Below are 26,182 nucleotides of genomic sequence, written 5' to 3'. Positions count from 1 at the left end.
ACTTACCTTTCTAAATTCAGCTTGTCTGGGCTGGCTGCTTTCTCCTCAGCAGAGCGATGCACAACTGGACATCCAAGTTTTGATCTCGATAGTGTGTTCAAACAATGAACATGGTTCACTGAAGAAAAAAAAAACATCATTAATATAAATATAGGGCCAGGTTCAGACGGCTGTGCTATAGCTCAGGCCAGTCACCTCTGCAAATTTTGGATGTGACAGGGTCCACGTGCTCATCTGAACATCGGACAAGTGCAGGGGCGGCCACCATTTACATGCAGACAATTTGTCCGTGTGGAAAATGGGGCATGTGCACTGGCACGCTGGCTATAATGGGGGCATGTGCGCTCTGTGGGTGGTCCATGGCGCATACGGACAGCACACATTCATATAATACACTGGTCTGAACAATAAAATGAATATTCTAGAGACATTCTGAAGCTTTTTATACACACTTATGTGAGGACATAAAATATACTTTATAATATACGAGGAGGCATTGATAAATACTTGGCTTTGAATATTTCCAGCAGACAAAAATAAATCCCGTTGCTATGGAAACAAGTACTAACTTTGACAAGGGCACATGCTGCGTTTTAGCAGAAAATGTTACATCATTTTGAAATTGTGATTAAGAAAAGTTAACCCTGTCACAATTGCAGAACAGGATAACATTGTTTTCTAAAGGATCAGAATTATTTTTTAATCGATGCATTAAATGTACAGAGTCGAAAGGTGTTGCGTAGAAGAGTATTACTTCAAAAACATGTAATTTTCCTCTAGGCTAGGCCACCTATATATTAAAAATGGTTGTCCACTACTTGGACAACCCCTTCTGAATCTCTAGGTTTCTCCCTTGTAAAATAATATCACTTCTACTCACCTCCAGTGCATGCGCCACTCCAGTGGTGTCAGCACTGGCTCTCCCAGGGATCGCGTGACTGTGTTATGACACACAATCCCTGCGGCCAGTCAGCGCTGGCTTCACTTTCCCTGCCTTCGGACAAATCACATACATCCAGAGGAAGTGAGGCAGCAGCAGGTCTCTCGCTTCCTCCGGGTGTATGCGATTAAGGCAGTGAAAGTTATCCTACAACGGTGAAACATAGGGATTGACAAGGCATTGTCTGAGTAATGGACAATCCCTTCAATACCCCCTTTTATATCACCTTCTGGTTCTCTGAATGCAGCCAAAAAAACAACCAATCAATGTTATTCTGGTTGCCATGGCTACATCCAGGGACACCTATAGATCTTTACTGTGATTGTCTTTCTACAGAGACTTATCTAGGGGGATAAGGCACGAACTCCAAGAATCCAAGGCACCAGGTATTTTCCTTTTACAAAAATATTTTTATTGACACCAGTGTACACACAGGAAAGTTAGCAACATTTCAGCCATGCAGGGCCTTAAATCAAGCCAAGAAAAAAAGTACATTCTTGGCTTGACAAAGGACCTGTGTGGCCGAAACGTTGCGAACTTTCCTGTGTGTACAATGGTGTCAATAAAAATATTTTTGAGGAAGGAAGATACCAGGTGTTTTGAATTCATGGAGTACGTGCAATTTATACAACCTAGTGGAGGGGCTGTACCAAGTCTGCACAAGACTCAGAGTGGTGCATTGGATACACCTTGTTTTGATTTAGGGGGTCAGTCGGCATGGTGGCACCGTCGGGCCGCCAGATGCATTTTGCCACCTTCCAGACTGGAAGTCGGCCATTCTCTGAGCCGGCTGTCAAGCTGACAGCCAGCTCCCAGTGATCAATTGTACTCGCGTCTTTCCAATCAGTGGTGAAGGACGGGTTACAAAAATTAGTTGGTCTGGCATACACATGATACCTTGCACTGTAGTGATAACCTCCTGCTGATAAAACACTGATTGTATTGAAACTACAGCACACAGCCCAGTAAGTGACACATTGCTGCAACAAGACACTCTACATTATGCTGCTCTCAGATTAAAAAGTAAAAAACTGCTGACAGATGGGTAAAATCCTAGAGAGTTTTCTAAAAGATGCTGTCCTGAAATATCTCAATAAGAAAAAGCTCCTGACCCAGTATCAACATGAGTTTATGTCCAAACAAACTAATCTGATCAGCTTCTACGACGAGGTAAGTTCCAAACTGGACCAGGGAAATGCAGTGGATGTTGTCTATATGGACTTTTTGTCTGATAAGGTGCCACACAAAAGGTTGGTACATAAAATGGGAGTATTGGGACTAGTATAAAATGTGTAACTGGGTTAACAATTGGCTTAGTGATACGAAACAAAGGGTGGTTATTAATGGAACACAGTCGGATTGGGTAACAGTGGGGTACCACAGGGGTGAGTATTGAGCCCTCTTCTTTTTATTAGTGACCTTGTAGAACACATACAGAGTACAATTTCAATATTTGTAAATGATAATAAACTCTGCAAAGTAATCACCAAAGAGGAGGATAATTTAACATTACAGAAAAGGATTTATGTAAGCTGGAAGCTTGAGCGGATAAATGGTACTTGAATTTTAATGCAGATAAATGTAAGGTCATGCACCTAGGCAGAGGAAATGAAATACATACTGGGTAAAATTGTCACTGAAAAGGCTGGGTGGACAGCAAACCAATGCCAAGCAGCTGTTGCCAAGGCAAATAAATAATAGCATGAATTAAAAGAAGCATAGATGCTGATGACAAGAACATAATTTTCCCTCTACACTGTGTGCAGAATTATTAGGCAAGTTGTATTTTAGAGGATTATTTTTATTATTGATCAACAACTATGTTCTCAATCAACCGAAAAGACTCATAAATATCCAAGCTTAATATTTTTGGAAGTTGGAATGTTTTTTTTTAAGATTTGGCTATCTTAGGAGGATATCTGTTTGTGCAGGTAACTATTACTGTGCAGAATTATTAGGCAACTTAATAAAAAACAACTATAATCCCATCTCACTTGTTTATTTTCACCAGGTAAACCAATGTCAGTGCACAAAATTTAGAAATAAACATTTCTGACATGCAAAAACAAAAACCCCAAAAATTAGTGATCAATAAAGCCACCTTTCTTTATGATGACATTCAACAGCCTTCCATCCATAGATTCTGTCAGTTGCTTGATCTGTTTTCGATCAACATTGCGTGCAGCAGCCACCACAGCCTCCTAGACACTGTTCCGAGAGGTGTACTGTTTTCCCTCCCTGTAGATCTCACATTTTATGATGGACCACAGGTTCTCTATGGGGTTCAGATCAGGTGAACAAGGGGGCCATATCATTATTTTTTCTTCTTTTAGACCATTACTGGCCAGCTACGCTGTGGAGTAGTTGGATGCATGTGATGGAGCATTGTCCTGCATGAAAATCAAGTTTTTCTTGAACGATACCGATTTCTTCCTGTACCACTGCTTGAAGAAGTTGTCTTCCAGGAACTGCCAGTAGGTCTGGGAGTTGAGCTTCACTCCATCCTCAACCCGAAAAGGTCCCACAAGTTCATCTTTGATGATACCAGCCCATACCAGTACCCCACCTCCACCTTGCTGGCGTCTGAGTCGGAATGGAGCTCTCTGCCCTTTATTGATCCAGGCTCTGGCCCATCCATCTGGCCCATCAAGAGTCACGCTCATTTCATCAGTCCATAAAACCTTTGAAAAATCAGTCTTAAGATATTTCTTGACGTTTTATCTCATGTTTCTTGTTCAAAGGTGGTCGTTTTTCAGCCTTCCTTACCTTGGCCATGTCCTTGAGTATCGTACACCTTGTGCTTTTTGATACTCCAGTAACTTTGCAGCTCTGAAATATGGCAAAACTGGTGGCGAATGGCATCTTGGCAGCTTCACGCTTGATTTTCCTCAATTCATGGGCAGTTATTTTGCGCCTTTTTTGGCCAACACGCTTCTTGCGACCCTGTTGGCTATTTGCCATGAAACGCTTGATTGTTCGGTGATCACGCTTCAAAAGTTTGGAAATTTCAAGACTGCTGCATCCCTCTGAAAGACATCTCACAATTTTGGACTTTTCAGAGCCGGTCAAATCTCTCTTCTGACCCATTTTGCCAAAGGAAAGGAAGTTGCCTAATAATTAAGAACACCTTATATAGGGTGTTGATGTCATTAGACAACACCCGTCCTCATTACAGAGTTGCACATCACCAGATTTACTTAATTGGTAGCTGGCTCTCAAGCCTATGCAGCTTGGAGTAGGACAACATGTATAAAAAGTATCATGTGATCAAAATACTCATTTGCCTAATAATTCTGCACGCGATGTATACAAGTCACTAGTGCGGCCACACAGAATACTGAGTACAATTTTGGTCTCCAGTGTATAAGGACACAACTGAACTAGAGAACGTGCAGAGAAGAGCAACCAAGGTTATTAACCCCTTCAGCCCAGGGTCATTTTCTATTTTTTACTCCCCTTCTTACCAGACCCATAACTTTTTTATTTTTCGGTCAATATGTCCATGTGAGGGCTTATATTTTGTGGGACAAGTTGTACTTTTGAACGACACCATTGGTTTTACCATATCATGTTTTTTTTTTACCATATTCACTAAAAGCTAAAACCGACCTACCATAATGATTCTCCAGGTCATTACAAGTTCGTAGATAACAAACAGGTATAGATTCTTAAAGCTGATGTTTTTATTGATACCATCTTGGGGTAGACACAATGTTTTTATCGCCCGTTATTGCATTTTATTGCAATGTTGAGGCGACCAAAAAAACTTAATTCTGGCGTTTTGATCTTTTTTTTTCTCATTACGGCATTTACCAACTGGATTAATTCTTTTTATATATTGATAAATTGGGCAATTCTGAACGCCACAATAACAAATGTGTATATTTGATTTTTTTTATTGTTTTATTTTGAATGGGGCGAAAGGGGGGTGATTTCAACTTTTATATATCACCTGTCATGTCGCCGGAAAGCTGTGGGCTCATTGCCGGAGCCCACGCCAAAGGGAGAGACACGCCAAGTGCCGTACATTTACGGCACATGATGTGAAGGGGTTAAGGGCATGGGTGGACTGCAATACTAAGACAGGTTATCAAACTTGGGGGTATTCAGTTTGCAATAAGATCGCCCCTAAGCCTTTGTTTTTCCAGTGTACAAATATATAAGCGGACAGTACAGGGATCTTTCTGATGATCTTTGTAGACATAGGTCTGCGATGGTGACAAAGGGGCATTCTCTTTGCCTAAAGGAAACAAGGTTTAATCATAATCATGCACACAGATTCTTTACTGTAAGAGCGGTGAGACTATGGAACTCTCTGCAACAGAGGCCCCTCTGGGAAGAAGCACTTTGCAAAACGGCGTCGTCAGGGTATATCCTTCGCCACGTGGATCAGCTTCATTTAAAGTAAGCACATATCACTTACAGGGTATCATGGGAAGCTTCCTATTCTGGGCTGGCTTCATGTTATGTTGAGCTAGATTGCTCAGAATAGCCTCAATCCTTATAGACATTTTATCTACCTAGGATGGCTTTGAGTTTCTTAGATACACATACCCTTATCTTTTTGGCAGTCATATTTATTTTTATACTACTTACATATACAGGATCGTTTAGGGTTGACCTTTTGCTGGGACAGGGCATGTTGCAATAATATTTTTTTTTTGTCCCTTTTTGCACTCATGAACTTTTTGATACGTTTATGGTTCATATACCTTATCATGAAGAATTATACATAGTGGACATATCTTATAATTTGTGGTCCAAACTGAGAAATTACCTATCACCCCCCCCCCCGCCCTTTTTTTGTGACATAGGTCTTTTCAGTTGCTGCCTTGTCTATGTATGTGCACCATAACTGATGGAGCGATATGCTCCTATTATTAATGTTATGAAATGTTGATCCACAGGCAGAATTTTATTATTTTAGTTCACTGTTTATTTTAAATATTCCTCTATTTTTAAGATTTGTTTCTTATAAAATAGATTTTTAAACTTGAGCATATATCTCTTCATTATCCTGGACTAGCATATAGCCCATGGATGTGTTTGGTTATATTGATTTAGACGTGTTATGCAATCTTTATTTATTTTTCTTTGGGATTCTTGTGTTAACTATTCTTATGGTTTGGCAAAATTATTTCATTTCTAATGTCATGGAATATTGATGTGTGACAGAAGATACCGGTGACAGTACTATATCTGCAGCCATCATGCTCCTCCACAGACATTTCTGAATATGGTTCAAAGAATTTGCTGTTCAAAAAGAAAAAAAAACAAAAACAGAAATGTTTCTAAAATAAAGCAGTTTTTAAAAGAAGATAAAATACCTCAAATAGATGTAAGGGATTGTTTCTAGAAAATGTTTGACAGCAATACTGACGAACAAAGTGGGTGCAGTCAGTTGTGGTCTATATTCTTACCTATATAGACTATAAGTGTATGCCAGTGCTGGCGAACCTATGGCATGCGTGCCAGAGGGGGCATGCAGAGCCCTCCTTAAGGGCACATGCGCCATCGCGCTCCTGGACCGGGCCCGGCGGGTGAGGACTCTGAGCCCGCCGAGTGCCAACGCCAACACCTACTTCAGCTAAATGTGCGTTCTCTGACACACATCTAGCTGAAGTGTACTGCAATACACGCTGCCAGCAGCTTACGTCATCATACACGCGACTGGGCGCATGGCAGTGACGTCATGCGCCCCCATTGCCAGGACGCTGGAGTCAGCTGACGGCTACAGGAGAGGACGCAGCGTGGGAGAGGAAGGAAGGTGAGTAGGAGTGTGGTTGTATGCGATGAACAGCGGCCCCATTAGGATGGGGGGAGGCAGCATATATATATGCATTGGGGGGCGGAAGGCAGCATACAGTGATGGCCAAAAGTATTGGCACCCCTGCAATTCTGTCAGATAATACTCCGTTTCTTCCTGAAAAGGATTGCAATTACAAATTCTTTGGTATTATTATCTTCATTTAATTTTCTTGCAAGGAAAAAACACAAAAGAGAATGAAGCAAAAATCAAATCATTGATCATTTCACACAAAACTCCAAAAATGGGCCAGACAAAAGTATTGGCACCCTCAGCCTAATACTTGGTTGCAAAACCTTTAGCCAAAATAACTGCGAACAACTGCTTCCGGTAACCATCAATGAGTTTCTTACAATGCTCTGCTGGAATTGTAGACCATTCTTCTTTGGCAAACTGCTCCAGGTCCCTGATATTTGAAGGGTGCCTTCTCCAAACTGCCATTTTGAGATCTCTCCACAGGTGTTCTATGGGATTCAGGTCTGGACTCATTGCTGACCACCTTAGAAGTCTCCAGTGCTTTCTCTCAAACCATTTTATATTGCTTTTGGAAGTGTGTTTTGGGTCATTGTCCTGCTGGAAGACCCATGACCTCTGAGGAAGACCCAGCTTTCTCACACTGGGCCCTACATTATGCTGCAAAATTTGTTGGTAGTCTTCAGACTTCATAATGCCATGCACACGGTCAAGCAGTCCAGTGCCAGAGGCAGCAAAGCAACCCCAAAACATCAGGGAACCTTCGCCATGTTTGACTGTAGGGACCGTGTTCTTTTCTTTGAATGCCTCTTTTTTTTCCTGTACACTCTATGTTGATACTTTTTCCCAAAAAGCTCTACTTTTGTCTCATCTGACCAGAGAACATTCTTCCAAAACGTTTTAGGCTTTCTCAGGTAAGTTTTGGCAGACTCCAGCCTGGCTTTTTTATGTCTCGGGGTAAGAAGTGGGGTCTTACCTGGGTATCCTACCATACAGTCCCTTTTCATTCAGACGCCGACGGATAGTACGGGTTGACACTGTTGTACCCTTGGACTGCAGGGCAGGTTGAACTTGTTTGGATGTTAGTCGAGGTTCTTTATCCACCATCCGCACAATCTTGCGTTGAAATCTCTCATCAATTTTTCTTTTCCATCCACATCTAGGGAGGTTAGCCACAGTGCCATGGGCTTCTTGGTGACACTGTGCACGGAAGACACAGGAACATTCAGGTCTTTGGAGATGGACTTGTAGCCTTGAGATTGCTCATGTTATGATCTGCTACAAGCACTAAGGAAAGAAAGGAGATCTGTCCCTACAATAGAACTAAGCTAGATCCCTACGATGTAACGGGGAACCTGATCCTGCGATCAGACCCGCTAAAGTCCTCGGCTAGTCTGTACGAAGACCTATAGATGCAAGGGAGGGATCCCTACAAGAACTAGGGACTGGGATAAAGTTGAGCACCTCCTAGCAGAAATTGTAGCAGCAAAAGACAAACACACAACATAGAACATAAAGGTCCGAAGACCAAGCTAAACAGACTGAGAAAGGTAACTAAGCACCAGGCTAACTTAAGAGTAGAAATTACAATGAAGTCCAGCAAGGCCAGGAGGGCGGAGCAGGATTAAATAGGCAAACAAGGTCATGTGACCAGCAAGATAGAAAAAACCTAACAGGAGAGTTCTAACAGCTCATGCTTCCTCACAATTTGGTTTCTCAAGTCCTCAGACAGTTCTTTGGTCTTCTTTCTTTTCTCCATGCTCAATGTGGTACACACAAGGACACAGGACAGAGGTTGACTCAACTTTAATCCATGTTAACTGGCTGCAAGTGTGATTTAGTTATGGCCAACACCTGTTAGGTGCCACCGGTAAGTTACAGGTGCTGTTAATTACACGAATTAGAGAAGCATCACATGATTTTTCAAACAGTGCCAATACTTTTGTCCACCCCCTTTTTTAGGTTTGGTGTGGAATTTTATCCAATTTGGCTTTAGGACAATTCTTTTTGTGTTTTTTCATTGAAGACAAATTAAATGAAGATAATAATACCAAAGAATTTGTGATTGCAATCATTTTCAGAAAGAAACTGAGTATTATCTGACAGAATTGCAGGGGTGCCAATACTTTTGGCCACCACTGTATATACATGGATTGAGGGGGGGGGGGGGGCGGCAGCATATATACATGGATTGGGGGGGGCAGCATATACACATGGATTGGTGGGGGGGGAGGCAGCATATATACATGGATTGGGGGCGGAAGGCAGCATATATACATGGATTGTGGGTTGGGAGGCAGCATATATACATGGATTGGTGGGGGGGAGGCAGAATATATACATGGATTGGGGGGCGGAAGGCAGCATATATACATGGATTGGTGGGGGGGCAGCATATATACATGGATTGGTGGGGGGAGGCAGCATATATACATGGATTGAGGGGGAGAGGCAGCATGTATACATGGATTGAGGGAGAGAGGCAGCATGTATACATGCATTTAGGGGGGGTGGCAGCATATATACATGGATTGTGGGTCGGGAGGCAGCATATATACATGGATTGTGGGTCGGGAGGCAGCATATATACATGGATTGGTGGGGGGGAGGCAGCATATATACATGGATTGGGGGGTGGAAGGCAGCATATATGCATGGATTGGTGGGGGGGAGGCAGCATATATACATGGATTGGTGGGGGGGAAGCAGCATATATACATGGATTGGGGGGCGGAAGGCAGCATATATACATGGATTGGGGGGCGGAAGGCAGCATATATACATGGATTGGGGGTCGGGAGGCAGCATATATACATGGATTGGTGGGGGGGAGGCAGCATATATACATGGATTGAGGGGGAGGCAGCATATATACATGGATTGGGGGGCAGAAGGCAGCATATATACATGGATTGGTGGGGGGAGGCAGCATATATACATGGACTGGTGGGGGGAGGCAGCATATACACATCGATTGGTGAGGGGGAGGCAGCATATATACATGGATTGGGGGGTGGAAGGCAGCATATATACATGGATTGGGGATCGGGAGGCAGCATATATACATGGATTGGGGGTCGCGAGGCAGCATATATACATGGATTGGTGGGGGGAGGCAGCATATATACATGGATTGGGGGGGGCAGCATATATACATGGATTGGGGGGGAGGCAGCATATATACATGGATTGGTGGGGGGGAGGCAGCATATATACATGGATTGATGGGGGGGAGGCAGCATATATACATGGATTGGGGGAGATGAGGCATATACTGTATACATGGATTGGGGGGAAAGGCAGTATATATACATGGGTTGGGGGGGAAGGTGGCATATAAACATGGATTGGGGGAAGGCGGCATATATGCATGGATTGAGGGGGGAAGGCGGCACATATACAAAGATTGAGGAAGGAAGGTGGCATATATACATGGATTGGTGGGGGGCAGCATATATACATGGATTGAGGGGGAGAAGGCAGCATATAAACATGGATTGGTGGGGGAGGCAGCATACATACATCGATTGGGGCATATACAAAGATGGGGGTGAGCACATTCTTTATTTCTGCGGTCTGATATCCCTGCTGCTTCCTATGGCTGCTCTATGCTGCCCTCGCCTGCTCTCTCTCGGAGTTGTTTTTTCTAAACTAAAACCACAGTATTCGGGTTAATTTGCCGTGTTGGCACTTGGCGATAAATAACTGTGTTTTGGGTTGCAGTTTGGGCACTCGGTTTCTAAGAGGTTTGCCATCACTGGTGTATGCTGACGCACAGTGATGATGGTTCTGATGTGTTTTTTTTTATCTTAAATTAGTATTTTTTTTAATTCTATTTTCTTTAAATAATCAATGTGACAGTCATCTTTTCTGCTGCTCTAAGCGGCGACAGCAATTATGGAGATTTGCTTTATAGCAGCAACATGGACATTATAAATGTCATTCAGGAAACAAGTTCTTCCATTCTATGGACAGCTCTCTATGCACATGCTCCGGGCAGAGGTCACTGTGCAGGGAGGAGGAGAAGGTGAGCCATTACCATCACCTAGTGTAAATGGTGCTGAATTCCATTGAAATTCTGCCTGTGATGATATAGAGATGACTGCTGATAAGTGATCTCTATAGGAAGGGTCAGTCTGTCATGAGGCTCGTAACCAGAGTGAAAACTGCAAGAATTATTATTTTTTTTTTTTTTTAATAAGAAACAATAAACCTATAAATTACTACAAAAGGGGGCCAGAGATAATCTTGCCCACATGGGTTCATCTCTTTGCAGGACTTTCTGTAAGCTCCTGAGACACAGTTACAGCTGAAACCAGAAGTGTACCGATACACTCACCTGTCCAGTCTAAACCAGCACCCGAGTCCACCCTGTGCCTCTGAACCTCTCCTGCCTGTGCACGATCCTGTATTCATTCTGTCTACCAGCCATGCAGTCCAATATAGAACCTGCTGTCTAACCAGCCATAAGTCATCCCATCCTCCAGTTAACCAGTTGCTGGCCGGCATGACTCTCCTAGTCCAGCCCTGTTTCCCTGCACCTTTAGGGTCAGCTGTTGCGGCTTTGGGGTCTGTCCTGGAGTAGCACCTGGCATCAACCTGGGTTCAAGTCTAACCATACCATCAGGAGCTCTAGTGAAGAACCAGATGGTCGCTTAGTTACGCCCCTCCAGCCTCGCCTCGGTCCACAGCACAGTGGTTCCACAACCACCAGCGTGACAGACATTGGAGGTAGATACAAAGAAAAGAATTCATACCCCATGAACTTTTCCACATTTTTTCATGTTACACCCACAAATTTAAATGCATTTTTCTTTGGATTTTATGTGATATACCACCAAAAGGTAGCAAGTATTTGCTTGCTATTTTTCTTCAGCAGGGACGGGTTAGAGTTGATGGAAAGATGGATGGAGATACATATAGGGCAGTGCTGGAAGAAAACCTGATGGAGGCTGCAAAAGACTTGAGACTGGGGCGTAGGTTCATCTTCCAGCAGGACAATGATCCTAAACATCCTGCCAGAGCTACGATGGAATGGTTTAGATCAAAGCATATTCAATGGCCCACTCACACTTTAGACCTAAATCCCATTGAGAATCTGTGGCAAGACTTGAAAAATGATTATTACTTACTGGTAATTGGTTTTACCGGAACCTAGGACAGCACCATGGAGAGAAGAAGAGGATCTTCCCCAAGGATAGGAAACCTACAGCTTTAAAAGGCGGAGCCTTTCTATATGCTTCAGTGGCTTACTGAGTATGAGAGGTACTCCGTTTGGTTAGTTTGATAGATATACACATATATATGTTAGGCAAAATAGATAAACTTATTGTTTTTTTTTTTCTCTGAGACACCCAGTGAGTCAAACGTTGAACACACCACCATAGAAGAGAAAAGAGGGAATATGGTAGGGTGCAGTTGTGGGTTCATGGTGAAGACAAGTAGCTGCCTTACAAATCAGCTCGAGAGAGGCGTTAGCCCTCTCTGCCCAAGATATAGCTCTGGTGGAGTGCGCTTTTAAATTCTCAGGAGGGAATGTTAAGCTATGTATGCCAGGGAAATTCCTATTTTGACCCATCTGGCTAGGGATCCCTTGGCTGGCGTGTGGCCTCTGCCAGGACCCTGAAAGAGAACAAATAGGGAGGTAGACTTCCTGAAATTAGCGGTTGACTCCATGTACTGCAGAAATTGAGATACTACTGAAGTATCATGAAAAAGAAGCAGGTGTGCTTCGAAACACATTGATAAATAAAAAACGCATTTACATTTTCAAGGTTTCTCTACTACATTTTTACTACTGACAGCGCGGTTTCATCTCCATTTTTTCCAGGTGCACATATAATCTCCTTTTGTGGATCTGCAGCAGCCAGTCTTCAGCATTCACAGGGGTTGTGCTTTTCACAACTGCTGAAGGTGAGCATATTCTTTGCTTTCATTTTTAACCCAGATAAGACCCTATTGCGCTCATTATCTTTCCAGTTTTTCATCATAATTATGTACTGCAGAAGGCATCTCCTGACGTCAATTATGTGGAACTCCCTTTCCTTCTCATTCTTGGGGTTGCTAAAGAATGAGGGTAATACAGGAGCCAATAAATAGTGACAGAGAGGACCATCTTAGGGAGAAAGAGTAATTTTGAGTCTCAACCCGGCCTACCTGGGAGGAAGCTTGTGAAAGGTTGGTTCACTGAAAGAGCCTGCAACTCCCCAATTCTTCAGGCCAATGTAAGAGCTACCAAGAGAGCTGTTTTAAAGGTTAGTACTCTGATTGAGTATTCTGGCAATGGCTCAAACGGGGTTCCCCATCAGGGCTTTCAGGACTAAGTTGAGGTCTCAAGGTGGTTAAGGCAGTACGCTGGGCCGACCCACTGCTTTAATAAATCTCATTATCCAAGGATGATCTGCAATCCTGCGGTGAAAGAGGACTCCCAGGGCCGCGACTTGGACTTTAAGGGTGTTTGTGTTAAGACTCCGCTCAAGCCCCTTCAACAGAAATTCTAACATTTTCCATCAGGGAACCGGGTTGTCTTTGAATGGATCTAGCCCTGAAAAAAATAGAAAATTCTCCCATACTTTAGCATAAAATGTTAGTGGTGACCTTTTTCCTACAATTCATTAGCATGGAGATCAGATTTTTTGAAAAGCTAGGACTAGGAGATTCCACTCAAAAGCCATGCCGTTAGATGAAGGTCCCTCACATTGAGATGCAGGATTGGCCACTGAGCTAGAAGGTTGGGGATTTCTGAAAGGACCTACGGTTCTCCCACAGCCATTAGGCGCAGCCACGTTAACCAAGTCCTGTTGGGCCAGAAGGGAGCTATCAGTATCACCTCTGCCTGATCCATCCAAATTTTTTTCAACACTATAGGAATTAATGTGATGGGAGGGAAGGCATAGATTAGATTCCTGGGCCACTCGTGTAGGACGACATCCACTCCATGGGGGATTCCCTTGGGTCTAGAGAAAAAAAAAAAAAAAACAACTTCTGAACTTCTTAGTAGACCTTTTTGGAAACAAAACAAACAGACGGTTTCCCCCACTGAAACTTAGGGACCACTCATCTTGGCTTATCTGGTGATGGCTGAGGTAGTTTCCAAGTTGTCTTTCCCTTTTTAGGTAACTTGCTGATAGGGACCAGATATTCCCTTCAGCTTAGGCTATTATCTTCCTTGCTTCTGCCATGAGGCTTTTGGACCTTGTGCCCCCTTGTCTGTTTACGTATGTTACTGCCATTCTGTTGTCTGACAGTATTTTGACATGGTGACCCCTTATCCCGGGCAAAACTTCTAGTAGAGCTAGCCTGATTGCCGCTAGCTCCTTCAAGTTCAATGACCTCTAAATATAGAAAAATCATCATCAAATATGAAGAATTCTGCCCTCTGTGTGAGTCCCCCATCTGAAAGGGCTTGCATCTGTAGTGATAATGCTGGGGTTTACGATTTCCCATGGGAACCCCCGAGAGAGGTTTTCCTTGAAGAGCCACCAATTTAGGAATTCCAGAGTTATTTTTGAAATAGTAATCCTTCTGTCCAGGGTTCCCATGACTTTTTCTCCTTCTTCCAGGATTTCCCACTGAAGATTCTGTAAGTGGATTTCCGCCCAATTTACTACTGGAATACAAAACGTTAAGGTTTCTAGTATTGACATGGCTCTCCTCAGGGGTATCACTGGGTTGCTGATTATTTCGGATACAGATCTGACTACTTTCCTTATTTTTTCGTTCGGAAAAAAGAATGTCTGTCTCCTGGAGTCTAACATTATCCCCAGAAATATTTGCTTTTGTTCTGGGGTGGTCTTTGATTTTTTTAAGCTTAAGTTTATCAGCCATCCCAGGGAATCTAAGATCTTTTTGACTTGACCTACCGCTCTTCTGCCATCTGAATTTAATTTCCGTAATATTAAAAAATCATGTAGATAAGGGATAATAATAATCTTTATTTATATAGCGCCAACATATTCCGCAGCGCTTTACAATTCAGAGGTTCATATACAACAGTCATAAGTAACATAGCTAAAGATAATACAATAATTAAAAGCAAAAATAATGACGACACCTGCTCGTTAGAGCTTACAATCTACAATGAGGTGGGGCTGACAAAGTACAGGGACTTATTTACAGTGATGGTCCAGCCATCTTGAGGGGATGAGAAATAGATAAAGGCTGCATGAGCTCATCGCCAGACAGTATTTGTAGTGCTTTTGGGTGCGGTGGAGTTCGGTGGAGAATTATGTTTGGAGAAATAATGAATGGCCTATAAATATTTAAAATGACTTTGATTAGGGAACGTGATAGGCCACCCTAAACAGATGTGTTTTTAGGGAGCGCATAAAACTGTGTAAGTTGTGGTTCATCCTAATTTCTTGGGGTAAAGCATTCCAAAGAATAGATACAGCTCAGGAGAAGTCTTGGAGCCGGGAGTGGGAGGTAGAGATTAGTGTGGATATTAGTCGAAAGTCGCTTGCGGAGCGTAGAGAACGGGTAGGCCGATAAACAGAAATGAGGGGGGAGATGTAAGGGGGTTCCACACTGTGGAGAGCTTTTTGGGTGAGAACAAGCAATTTAAATTGAATCCTATAATGTATGGGCAGCCAATGCAATGACTGGCATAGAGCGGAAGCGTCCGAGTAACGATTAGCCAGATAGATGACCCTGGCTGCAGCATTAAGGATGGACTGGAGAAGGAAAGGTCGAGTGAGGGGGAGGCCAATTAATAGAGAGTTACAGTAGTCAAGGCGGGAGTGGATCAGGGCAACAGGGAGGCTTTTTGTTGTTTCCAAGGTGAGATTCTAGCGATGCTCTTCATGTGCAAGTGACATGAGCGGGCAAGAGATTGTATATGGAAGGTGAAGGAAAGATTGGTGTCAAACACAACACCCAGACAGCGAGCCTGCTGGCTAGGTATTATTGTAGTGCCACACAAGGAGAGGAAGATGTCAGATTTAGGGAGGTGAGTACACAGCGGGAGCAGAAGTAGTTCAGTTTTGGAAAGGATGAGTTTCAGATAAAGAGTGGACATGATGTTGGAAACTGCAGCCAAACAGTCACTGGTGTTCTGTAGTACAGTGGGGGTAAGGTCAGGGGATGAAGTGTATAGTTGTGTGTCATCAGCATAAAGATGGTACTGAAAGCCAAATTTGCTGATGGTCTGTCCAATTGGGACCATGTAGAGAGAGAAGAGAAGAGGGCCAAGGACTGAACCCTAAGGAACCCCTATAGTGAGAAGAGGGGAAGAAGTGGAGCCAGCGAATGATACACTGAAAGAGCGGTCAGATAGGTAGGAGGAGAACCAGGAGAGAGCAGTATCCTTTATGCCGATTGAGTGAGGCATAGAGAGTAGGAGGTGGTGGTCAACGGTGTCGAAAGAAGCAGAGGTCAAGAAGAATGAGCAGAGAGTAGTCACCGTTACGTTTTGCTGTCAGAAGGTCATTGGTCACTTTGATGAGTGCAGTTTCTGTTGAATGTAGGGGGCGGAAGCCGGACTGTGATGGATCTAGAAGAAAGTGAATGGAGAGGTAATGAGTAAGGCGGAAGTAGACCAGGTGATCCAAGAGTTTAGACATGAAGGGGAGATTGGAGACTGGCCTGTAGTTGTTTGGCAGGAAGGGTCAAGAGAGGGATTTTTTTAATAATGGAGTTATGATAGAGTGTTTGAAGGAGGAGGGGAAGACAGAAGAGAGGGAGAGGTTGAAGATTTTAGCTAGGCTAGTAGTGCCAACTGAAGAGAGAGACTGGAGGTGTGAGGGAATGGTGTCAGTGGTGCATGTAGTAGGATGAGAAGAAGAGAGGAGCCTGGAGACTTCTTCTCTGACTGGGTTACATGTGGAGAGTGATCCAGAGGAGATGTGGGATGAATAGAATGTCTTTTTCTCGGATATGGGCCAACATTTCGGCCACCACTTTTGTGAATACCCTTGGGGCCAATGAGAGGCCGAAAAGGAGAGCCTGGAATTGTGGATGGGTTAAGCCTCCCTGAACTTTTACTACCACCCTAAGATGGTTTTGGAATATTGGCATGTGATAATAGAGTAGCCATAAAAAGAAACAAACAAAAAAAAACTTTTGCTTCCGGTTGCTTTAATTTACCTTTATTTATTAAATTGCAAAAGCAGTAACAGACATAAGGCATTAAAAGTGAAAATAATCGAAAACAATAACAGAGTAACAAGACAACATCAATATAAACGGTCGAGAGAAATAGGAAATGCTATCATGACATAAAAGTCAGTATCCATTTGAAAACAAAAGCAGCAGTTATATTCTAATTAAACACAATATAGAATTCCTCTGCAATAAAAAACAAATAAAGAATCAAAAGCAAGAAAACTGCTAAAAGAAAAGAAAAAGAGAGACAGATAAAAATAGTTTATGGTGTCTAAAATCCGAAGATATCTAGACCCAGGAGGAAATAAAAAGGGAATTAGTCCTACCGATAATTGGGTTTCCAGGAGTCCAGCCTGACAGCACACCAGGAGGTAGTCCTTCATGTCCGACTAGGGGCAGGAACACACGAGAGGTTAAAGGCCCCTCCCCACCCTCCATCGCCAGTGTTTTTCCCAAGTACCACACCAGGATGGATGCAACACAATTTTATTGAAACTACCGATACATGTTAAATCCTCACATACTCTGGCAACTCAAAAAGGGGGAGGGAATATAAGGGTGCTGTCAGGCTGGACTTCTGGAAACCCAATTACCGGTAGGACTAATTCCCTTTTTCCAGGATGTCCCTCCTGACAGCACACCAGGAGAAATGCCAACTAAATGGTCCTAGGGAGGGACTACAGCCTGGAGTACTTTCCTCCCAAAGGCTGTCTGCTGATTGGACAACAAATTTAGTCTATAATGCTTACAAAATGTATTCAACCCTGACCAGGTGGCTGCATTACATATCTGCTCTGAGGATGCTCCTGCTCTCTCTGCCCATGAGGTAGATATGGATCTGGTGGAGTGGGCCCTTATGCCTTCTGGCACTAACATCCCCCTAGAAACATAAGCATGGGAAATGGCCGCTTTTATCCATCTGGCCAAAGTCAATTTTGATGCAGTCTTTCCTTTGTTCTTCCCCCAGAACTGGACAAACAAACTAGAGTCTTTCCTCCATTCTTTTGTGGCGTCTAGATAGAGGAGAACCGATCGCCTGACATCCACCAAGTGGAAGCCCTGTTCTCCTGGGTTTCTTGGCTGATCGCAGAAGGCGGGCAAAATGATCTCCCTATTCAGGTTGGAGTCCGACACCACCTTGGGTAAAAAGGAAGTATCTAGTCTAAGGATTAGGCGATCGTCCAAAATCTGCATATAAGGGAATACTACCGAGAGTGCCAGAATCTCCCCCAGTCGCCTGGCCGAAGTTATGGCCAACAAGAACACGGTTTTAATTGAGAGTGACCTGATACTAATATCCTGCAGGGGTTCAAAAGGGCTTTTACATAGGGTGTTTAGCACTAAATTTAAGTCCCATGGGGCCACCTTTTCCCTTATAAAGGGCCTTAATCTACCCACTGCTTTCGAGAATCTGGACACCCACGGATGTTTAGCCAAGGGATAGTCAAAGTATGAACTTAAGGCCGGAATCTGGACCCTAAGTGTGCTGGGGCTTAGTCCCTTGTCATACCCTGCCTGGAGAAATTCTAAGACTTCTGGAACTGGTGTGGCCTGAGTCTCTATTATTGCATTCCCGTATACTAAACAGAATCTCTTCCATGCCTTTGAATAAATGTCCGTTGTCACCGGTTTTCTACTTGCCTGAAGGGTCGTGATGACCCTATCAGAGAGGCCCCTGGACCTCAAGATCAACCTTTCAGGATCCAGGAAGACAGCTGGAGCCACTCCACCGCAGGATGCTTCAGAGGTCCCTGTGACAGAAGGTCGTGTCGCAGCGGGAGAGGGAAGTGATCTTCTGCTGTCATCCGCATCAAGAGGGGGAACCAGCTTCTTTTTGGCCAGAAGGGGACCACTGCGATCACTGTGGCCCCGTCCTCCCGAATCTTCCGTAGCATCCTTGGTATTAAGGGTATGGGAGGGAAAGCGTAATCTAGCGGCATATCCCAGGTCTGGGACAGCGCGTCGACCCCCTCACTTATGTGACCCAGCGAGATGGCCGTGGAATCCGTGTGCTGCGCGGGGCTACCCTCCATAGCTCACTATAGGTGCAGTGCTTAACCGACAGACACACATGGACAGATTTTACCTGTCTGCCGTCTTCGCCGCCATCTTCCCCAGGCTTCTCCTTCCTGCTGACCTCCTAACCGGAAGTGCATTCCAGGGTGGAAAGCACGCCGCAGCCGCGTCACCGTAAGTGCGCTGGCCGGCAAAGGCAGCGCGCCCAGAGCCCTCCGAGGAGGGAAGCGGCGCCTTCCAGGAGCTCCGCTCCACTGGGCTGGCTGAGGGACCGGGACGGGTTTCAGCCGGCAGCCTGTCTTGACAGCGGGAGGAGACAGGTATGGCAACCCCTCCGTCCCCTGGGCTGCTCCTATGCTTTCAGCGCTGCTGCGCCCTCTCAGGTGCCTGTCCGACTAGGGACAGGAAAAACACTGGCGATGGAGGGTGGGGAGGGGCCTTTAACCTCTCGTGTGTTCCTGCCCCTAGTCGGACATGAAGGACTACCTCCTGGTGTGCTGTCAGGAGGGACGTCCTGGAAATTTTGTTAGTCTTCCATCCACCTGGGTCCTGGCATCACTGCCTTCTGGATCTTTTGAGGAATCCTGACAAAAAAACCTGTCCTCTGAAAAGTTCTTATCTCTATTCCTGGACCCCATCCACTTCGGGTCCTTTTTTTTCGGGACGTGATTGGTCTGTTTTTTCCTGAATGGATGAAAGGGTCTTTTTAAGCTTCAGGATGTTTGCTAGTGGGAACCACTTTTTTTCCCCACTTTCTTTTAATAAGAGAGGCTATGCTTTGGACAGGGAAGCATTTGTGCTTACGAACTTCCAATCCGCCAAACATCATGTCCTTCATAGACTTTGGTTCTTTTACTTCTTCTAATCTCATTGTTGCCCTTACTGCCTTCACCAGGTTATCTGTATCTTCGATGATAAAACAAGGATGACCTAAGCAATCGTCAGAGGAGGAGAATGATAAGGACCCATCTGAATGAAACCCCTCTAGTTCTGTCTTCTACCTCTTCGTCTGCGCTATAATTCAACACTGTCGCAATTCCTCCTATCAGTGTGTCTGGACACAGTAACAGTTCCAACCTAGGGCAGGGGCGTGCTGAGCTGTCAGTATGGTGATGGACAGCTCAGCTGTCCAATCGGAGGCTAAAGAGTGCTGAGCTGCAAGTGTGTTGAGTGACAGTCCAGCCGCCCAATACGGGCCTGGGTGTACAAGGTTTCCTTCATGTGTCTCCTTTTCGGAGTGATTACCTGGCTTTTTAGCTGGCTCTCTGCCTACAATTACTGCCAGTTTTAGCTTATGCTCGGTGGTGTCTATGTGCCTTGTATTCCTGTGCTCAGTCTCAGACTTATTGTTACCCGACATTTAACCTTGCTTCTAATCATCTGTTTGCCTAGCCCCTCTGTCTTGATCTGCTACCTTCCAGGAATCCTGACTTCGGACCGTGATCTGACTACACCTTTGTCTTACCACTTTGCTTATGAACTCTCTCTGTATCTGACCAGGGACCTCCTGACTACCCAGCCTCACGGCTTGTCTGTGAGAAGTGACTAGCGTCACAAATGTGACGTCTTGCCTCCCTGAAGAGGTGTTGGGGCCTTCTTTCCCTCTTTAAAGATTTTTCAATTTCAGTCTTGATTATGGACTTCATGCTTTCCATCAAGGATGGGGATTCATCAGCTAGGGTTCTTTCAATACCTGACTGACACAGTCTCTTGCTATAGGCAGTTGACAGTTTACACTTGCATAATGCACATTCCTTGTTTTGGTGTGCGCTTTCTTAGGAATGTCCTATAATACATTTATGTAAATATGGTGTAAAGCAGCGGCTTTCACATCCGTGCAGTAATGAGGCAGTGACCAACTAAAGTTCAACTTAAATGTCTTTATATGCCAACTTAAAAAAAAAATTCCAAACTTTATCCTCCAGTTTGCAGCCGGAACGTCTGTATCAGTCCGCTGCCGTTGACAACTGCACCATCGTATAACTCACGGGTGCGGTATGGCTTTGCTCTAGTCTTTGGCTCTGGTTTGTTTTCAGTCACTTACTGACAGGCATATACAGAGCCTCCTGCTCTGTTGCTTGCAAACCAACACTGCCTCACAATGAATATTAGGTAGATATATAGGAGCTTTTCTGAACCCACCCTGCCAGAAGCAGGAAACTACCAAGGCTGGTGGCGCTGTGTCCTTAGTAGGCTCTCCGGGTAGGTTGCTATCATTCATCCTGCAATGTTCCTCTGGCTGGGATAATCCTACTGTGAGGAGTCGTTTTTATACTGACTCCCCCTGGGGGGAGTCCATTTCCGGCCCGGGCTCTACCCCTCCTCCTCTTCTGGAAATGATGTCTGAGAGAAGGAAGCGATCTCTGCATTTTCGGTCTGGGTCATTCATAATCACCCGCGGGGCACACCGCATCATGCCAGGCCGTGCTTCACCATCTGGAACTGCTGTACCACCATGGATATCCTGGAAAGACACTGCTCCATACCAGGCCGTGCTCCCCCTCTGCGGAGATGGCCCCCGTAAAGCACAAAAAATGCCCCCCCAGTGGAGTCATGGTGCCATATCAGGCCGTGCTCCCCCTGCTGGAAGTTATGTCCACCAGCACCTGGTGGAGCTACTGCACCATGTTGCGCCATACTCCCAAATCCCCCTGAAGCCCGGCGTGTCGCAGGTCTCTGCAGGACGTAGGGCTCGTCTGATGCTGGGAGCAGCCGTTCCCAGGTAAGATTTTTTCTCCCCAGCAGCGCCAGGGAAGTGCAGGTGTCCCTCAAGGACAGAAAAGCACTGAAGCATATAGAGAGGCTCTGCCTTTTAAAGCTGTAGGTTTCCTATCCTTGGGGGCGAATCCTCTGTCTCCATGGTGCTGTTGTGGGGAAGGGAAAATTACTATTCTAAGACGCTCTACATCCAATCTTACGGAGCTACAAGTGCTTGTCACTAAATTAGTATATCATCAAAAAGTTAATTTATTTCAGTTCTTCAATACAAAAAGTGAAACTCATTATATAGAGTCATTACAAGCCGAGTGATCCATTTCAAGTGATTATTTCTGTTAATGTTGAAACTATGGCTTACAGCCAAAGAAAACACAAAAGTCATTATCTCAGTAAGCTAGAATAACTAACAAAAAACACCCGAAAAGGCTTCCTACGCATTTAAAAAGGTCCTTTTGTATGTTTCAGTAGGCTCCACAATCATGGGGAAAACTGCTGACTTGACAGATGTCCAGAAGGCAGTCATTGACACACTCCACAAGGAGGGTAAGCCACAAAAGGTCATTGCTACAGAAGCTGGCTGTTCACAGAGTGCTGTATCCAAGCATATTAATGGAAAGTTGAGTGGAAAGAAAAAGTGTGGTAGAAAAAGGTGCACAAGCAACTGGGATAACGGTAGCCTTGAAAGGATTGTTAAGAAAAGGCCATTCAAAAATTTGGGGAAGATTTACAAGGAGTGGACTGCTGCTGGAGCCATTGCTTCAAGAGCCACCACACACAGATGTAGCCAGGACATAGGCTACAAGTGTCGGATTCCTTATGTCAAGCCACTCATGAATAGACAACACCAGAAGCGTCCTACCTGGGCCAAGGAGGAAAAGACCTGGACTGATGCTCAGTGGTCCAAGGTGTTGTTTTCAGATGAAAGTAAATTTTGCATTTCATTTGGAAATCAAGGTCCCATAGTCTGGAGGAAGAGTGGAGAGACACACAATCCAAGCTGCTTGAGGTCTAGTGTGAAGTTTCCACAATCAGTGATGGTTTTGGGAACCATGTCATCAGCTGGTGTAGGTCCACTGTGTTTTATCAAGACCAAAGTCAGCACAGCCGTCTACCAGGAAATTTTAGAGCACTTCATGCTTCCCTCTGCCGACAAGCTTTTAGGAGATGGAAATTTCATTCTCCAGCAGGACTTGGATCCTGTCCACACTGTCAAAAGTACCAACACCAGGTTTCACTGTGCTTGATCGGCCAGCAAACTCGCCTGACCTTAACCCCATAGAGAATCTATGGGGAATTGTCAAGTGGAAGAGGACAGACACCAAACCCAAAAATGCAGACGTGTTGAAGGCTGCTATCAAAGCAACCTGGGCTTCCATAACACCTCAGCAGTGCCACAGGCTGATCGCCTCCATGCCACTCCGCATTGATGCAGTAATTGATGCAAAAGGAGCCCAGACCAAGTATTGAGTGCATTTCCTGAACATACATTTCAGTAGGCCAAGATTTTGGATTTTAAAAACATTTTTCAAGCTTGTGTTATAAAGCATTCTAATTTAATGAGAGGCTGTGTGCCCACGATGCGTTTTTCAAGCATTTCCGCAGCGGCAAAAACGCTGCAGAAACGCTTAAAAAACACATGTTAGAAGACCTGCCATGGTCCCCAATGATAATCCGCATGTGCTGTGCACATGCTGCGGAAATTTCCGCTGCGGATTATCATTGCGGAAAAAAAAGCAGCACTACCAATTATTTTGTGGAAGTGCTGCGTTTTTGCCGCCATTGACTTGCATTGGAACGCATGGATTACGCATCACTGTATATGTAGATGCGCATTCCATGCGTTTCAAAGTGCGGATGGTACCCAGGTCTAGAGGAGAGGAGACTCTACTCCGGACCTGGGTACCATAGAAACTGTGAAAAAAAAGAATAAAATAAAAAATAAATGTTATACTTACCTTCTGGCGGCCCCCGGTGCGCTCATCCTCTCATGCCGGCAGATCGCGATGGACTGAAGGACCTGCGCTGACGTCATAGTCATGTGATGGGCCACGCGACGTTGACGTCGGCAGGTCCTTCAGTGTACCGCGATCTCCCGGCAAGGGAGAACAGAGCGAAGCAAGACACCGAGGGCCATCAGAAGGTAAGTATAGATTTATTTTTTATTTTTAACCATTCTTTAAGGTCACACTATATAAATCCATGCCGGTTGCATGGATTTATATAGTGTGACCAAGTTGACAAGCACTTTCCAAGTGATGCTAAAATCACTTGGAAAGCGCTTGCCAACCCGCATGCGGAAATGCAAGTGAAGAACGCTTCACATCCGCATGTCCCTGGCAGGAAAAACGCATGTACAATCCGCATGCGTTTTTTCTGCCAGGGAGACGCAGAAACGCTCAGGAAAAAATCCGGAGCATTTCTGCATCGTGGACACATAGCCAGATAATGACTTTTGTGTTTTCATTGGCTGTAAGCCATAATCATCAACATTAACAGAAATAAACACTTGAAATAGATCACTCTGTAATGACTCTATATAATGAGTTTCACTTTTTGTATTGAAGAACTGAAATAAACTAACTTTTTGATGATATTCTAATTTAGTGAGAAGCACCTGTAGATCTATTTTGCAAAGAAGAATGGGCACAAACTTCAACCTCCAGATGTGCAAAGCTGGTAGAGATGTACCCCTAAACACTTACAGCAGTAATTGCAGCGAAAGGTGGTCCTACAAACTATTGACTCAGAGGTGCCGAATAAAAATACACGTCACAATTTTCAGACTTATATTTTTAAAATATGTAGAGAACCATGTATCATTTACTTTACACATCACAAATACATGGTACTTAGTGTTCGTATAGCACATAAAATCCCAATAAGTTTGTGGGTGTAATGTGAAAAAATGTGGAAAAGTTCACAGGGTATGAATACTTTTTCAAGGTACTGTAATTTCCTCACAGCACTATACACTCACGCCATACTTTGTAAAGATTATACTGAAAATAATCTTGGCTCCTTTGTTTTACAGAAAAATGTGTTTCTCAGTGCATTTTTAAAGAAGTCTTACTGGATGGTTGAGATGTTTGAGAGGATTTCAAAGAATTTCAAGTACATAAATCTTCTTTTTCCAGTGCTGTGCCCATGGGGTGACACCTGTACTGTTATCACATAAGACGCATATGTATTCGCTGATTTAGGCTGTGTGCCCACTATGCGTTTTTAAGCGTTTCCGCAGCGGCAATTCTGCCGCAGAAAAGCTTGAAAAACGCATGGTAGAAGACCTGCCATGTTCCCCAATGATAATCCACATGTGCTGTGCACATGCTGCGGAAATTTCTGCTGCGGATTATCATTGCGGAAAAATCCGCAGCACTACCAATTTTGCGTAATAGTGGCGTTTTCGCCGCCATTGACTTGCATTGAATCGCTTAATATCCTCATGTACACATGCGGATATTAAGCGATTCAATGTGTGGATGGTACCCGGGTCTGGAGAAGAGGAGACTCTCCTCCAGACCTGGGTACCATAGTACCTGTAAAAAAAAAAAGAATTTAAATAAAAAATATACATTATACTTACCTTCCGATGTCCCCCGGTGTCCTCAGCGATCCGTCCAGGCTCCCCGGCAGCTCGAGATGGTCTTAAAGGACCTGCCATGACGTCATTTAGTCATGTGACAGGTCATGCGACCGCTGACGTTGTCGGTCGCGTGACCTGTCACATGACTAAATGACGTCATGGAAGGTCCATTTAGACCACCGCGAGTCGCCCAACACACCGGACGCACCGGAGGAGACCGGGGGCCATCGGAAGGTGGGTATAATATTTATTTTTTACCATTCTTTTGGTCACACTATACGAATCCATGCCGGTTGCATGGATTTATATAGTGTGACCAAGTTGTCAAGCACTTTTCAAGTGATGCTAAAATCGCTTGGAAAGCGCTTGACAACCCGGCATGCGAAATTGCATGATCAAAACGCTTTAATTACGCTTGTCTCTGGCAGGAAAAACGCATGTAAAATCCGCATGCGTTTTTTCTGCCAGGGAGATGCAGAAACGCTCAGGAAAAATCCGGAGCATTTCTGCATCGTGGGCACATAGCCTTATACCAATTACAGTTATTAGTATTCAGCTACAACTCCAGATGTCTCTCCACAGTTCCTTAGACAAAGCCAAGCTAAAGCTTACGTTCACACTGGTTAATAATGAAATATATTAAACACAGCTGTATATACAGTGGTGTCAAAAAGTATTTGCCCCTTCCTGATTTCTTATTCTTTTGCATGTTTGTCACACTTAAATGTTTCAGATCACAAAACGAATTTAAACATTAGAAAAAGATAAACACAAGTAAACACAAAATGCAGTTTTTAAATGAAGGTCTTTATTATTAAGGGAAAAAGAAATCCAAACCTACAGGGCCCTGTGTGGAAAGAGGAGATGAGTGGCCAAAATTCCTCTAGAGCGTTGTAAAAGACTCATTGCCAGTTATCGCAAATGCTTGACTGCAGTTGTCGATGCTAAGGGTGGCCCAACCATTTATTAGGTTTAGGAGGCAATCACTTTTTCACACAGAGCCCTGTAGGTTAGGATTTTTTTTACCTAATAATAAAGACCTTCA

General features: G+C 44.3%; 1 protein-coding gene across 2 annotated transcripts in view; it reads right to left on the bottom strand.

Annotated features, from left to right (window-relative positions):
- The window catches only part of LRRC49 (leucine rich repeat containing 49), a 208,775-nt gene that overhangs the window by 152,313 nt on the left and 30,280 nt on the right, over window positions 1-26,182 (bottom strand). The window contains exons 1-2 of one of the 2 annotated variants that reach the window (XM_073650817.1): window positions 196-397; window positions 7-118 (exon numbers count right to left, since the gene is read on the bottom strand). In XM_073650817.1, the coding sequence (XP_073506918.1) occupies window positions 7-118; window positions 196-268 (185 nt within the window). In that variant the 5' untranslated portion in view covers window positions 269-397. Of the gene's footprint in view, window positions 1-6; window positions 119-195; window positions 398-26,182 lie in introns of those variants that run through there. The other variant, XM_073650816.1, reaches the window with a different exon arrangement.

Source organism: Phyllobates terribilis, unplaced genomic scaffold (assembly GCF_046119375.1).
Source record: "Phyllobates terribilis strain yellow unplaced genomic scaffold, ASM4611937v1 Scaffold_11__3_contigs__length_659146591, whole genome shotgun sequence".
In the NCBI taxonomy this organism is placed as follows: domain Eukaryota; kingdom Metazoa; phylum Chordata; class Amphibia; order Anura; family Dendrobatidae; genus Phyllobates; species Phyllobates terribilis.
Note: the sequence above shows the minus strand (reverse complement) of the source record. Positions and strands in the feature narration are given on the sequence as shown.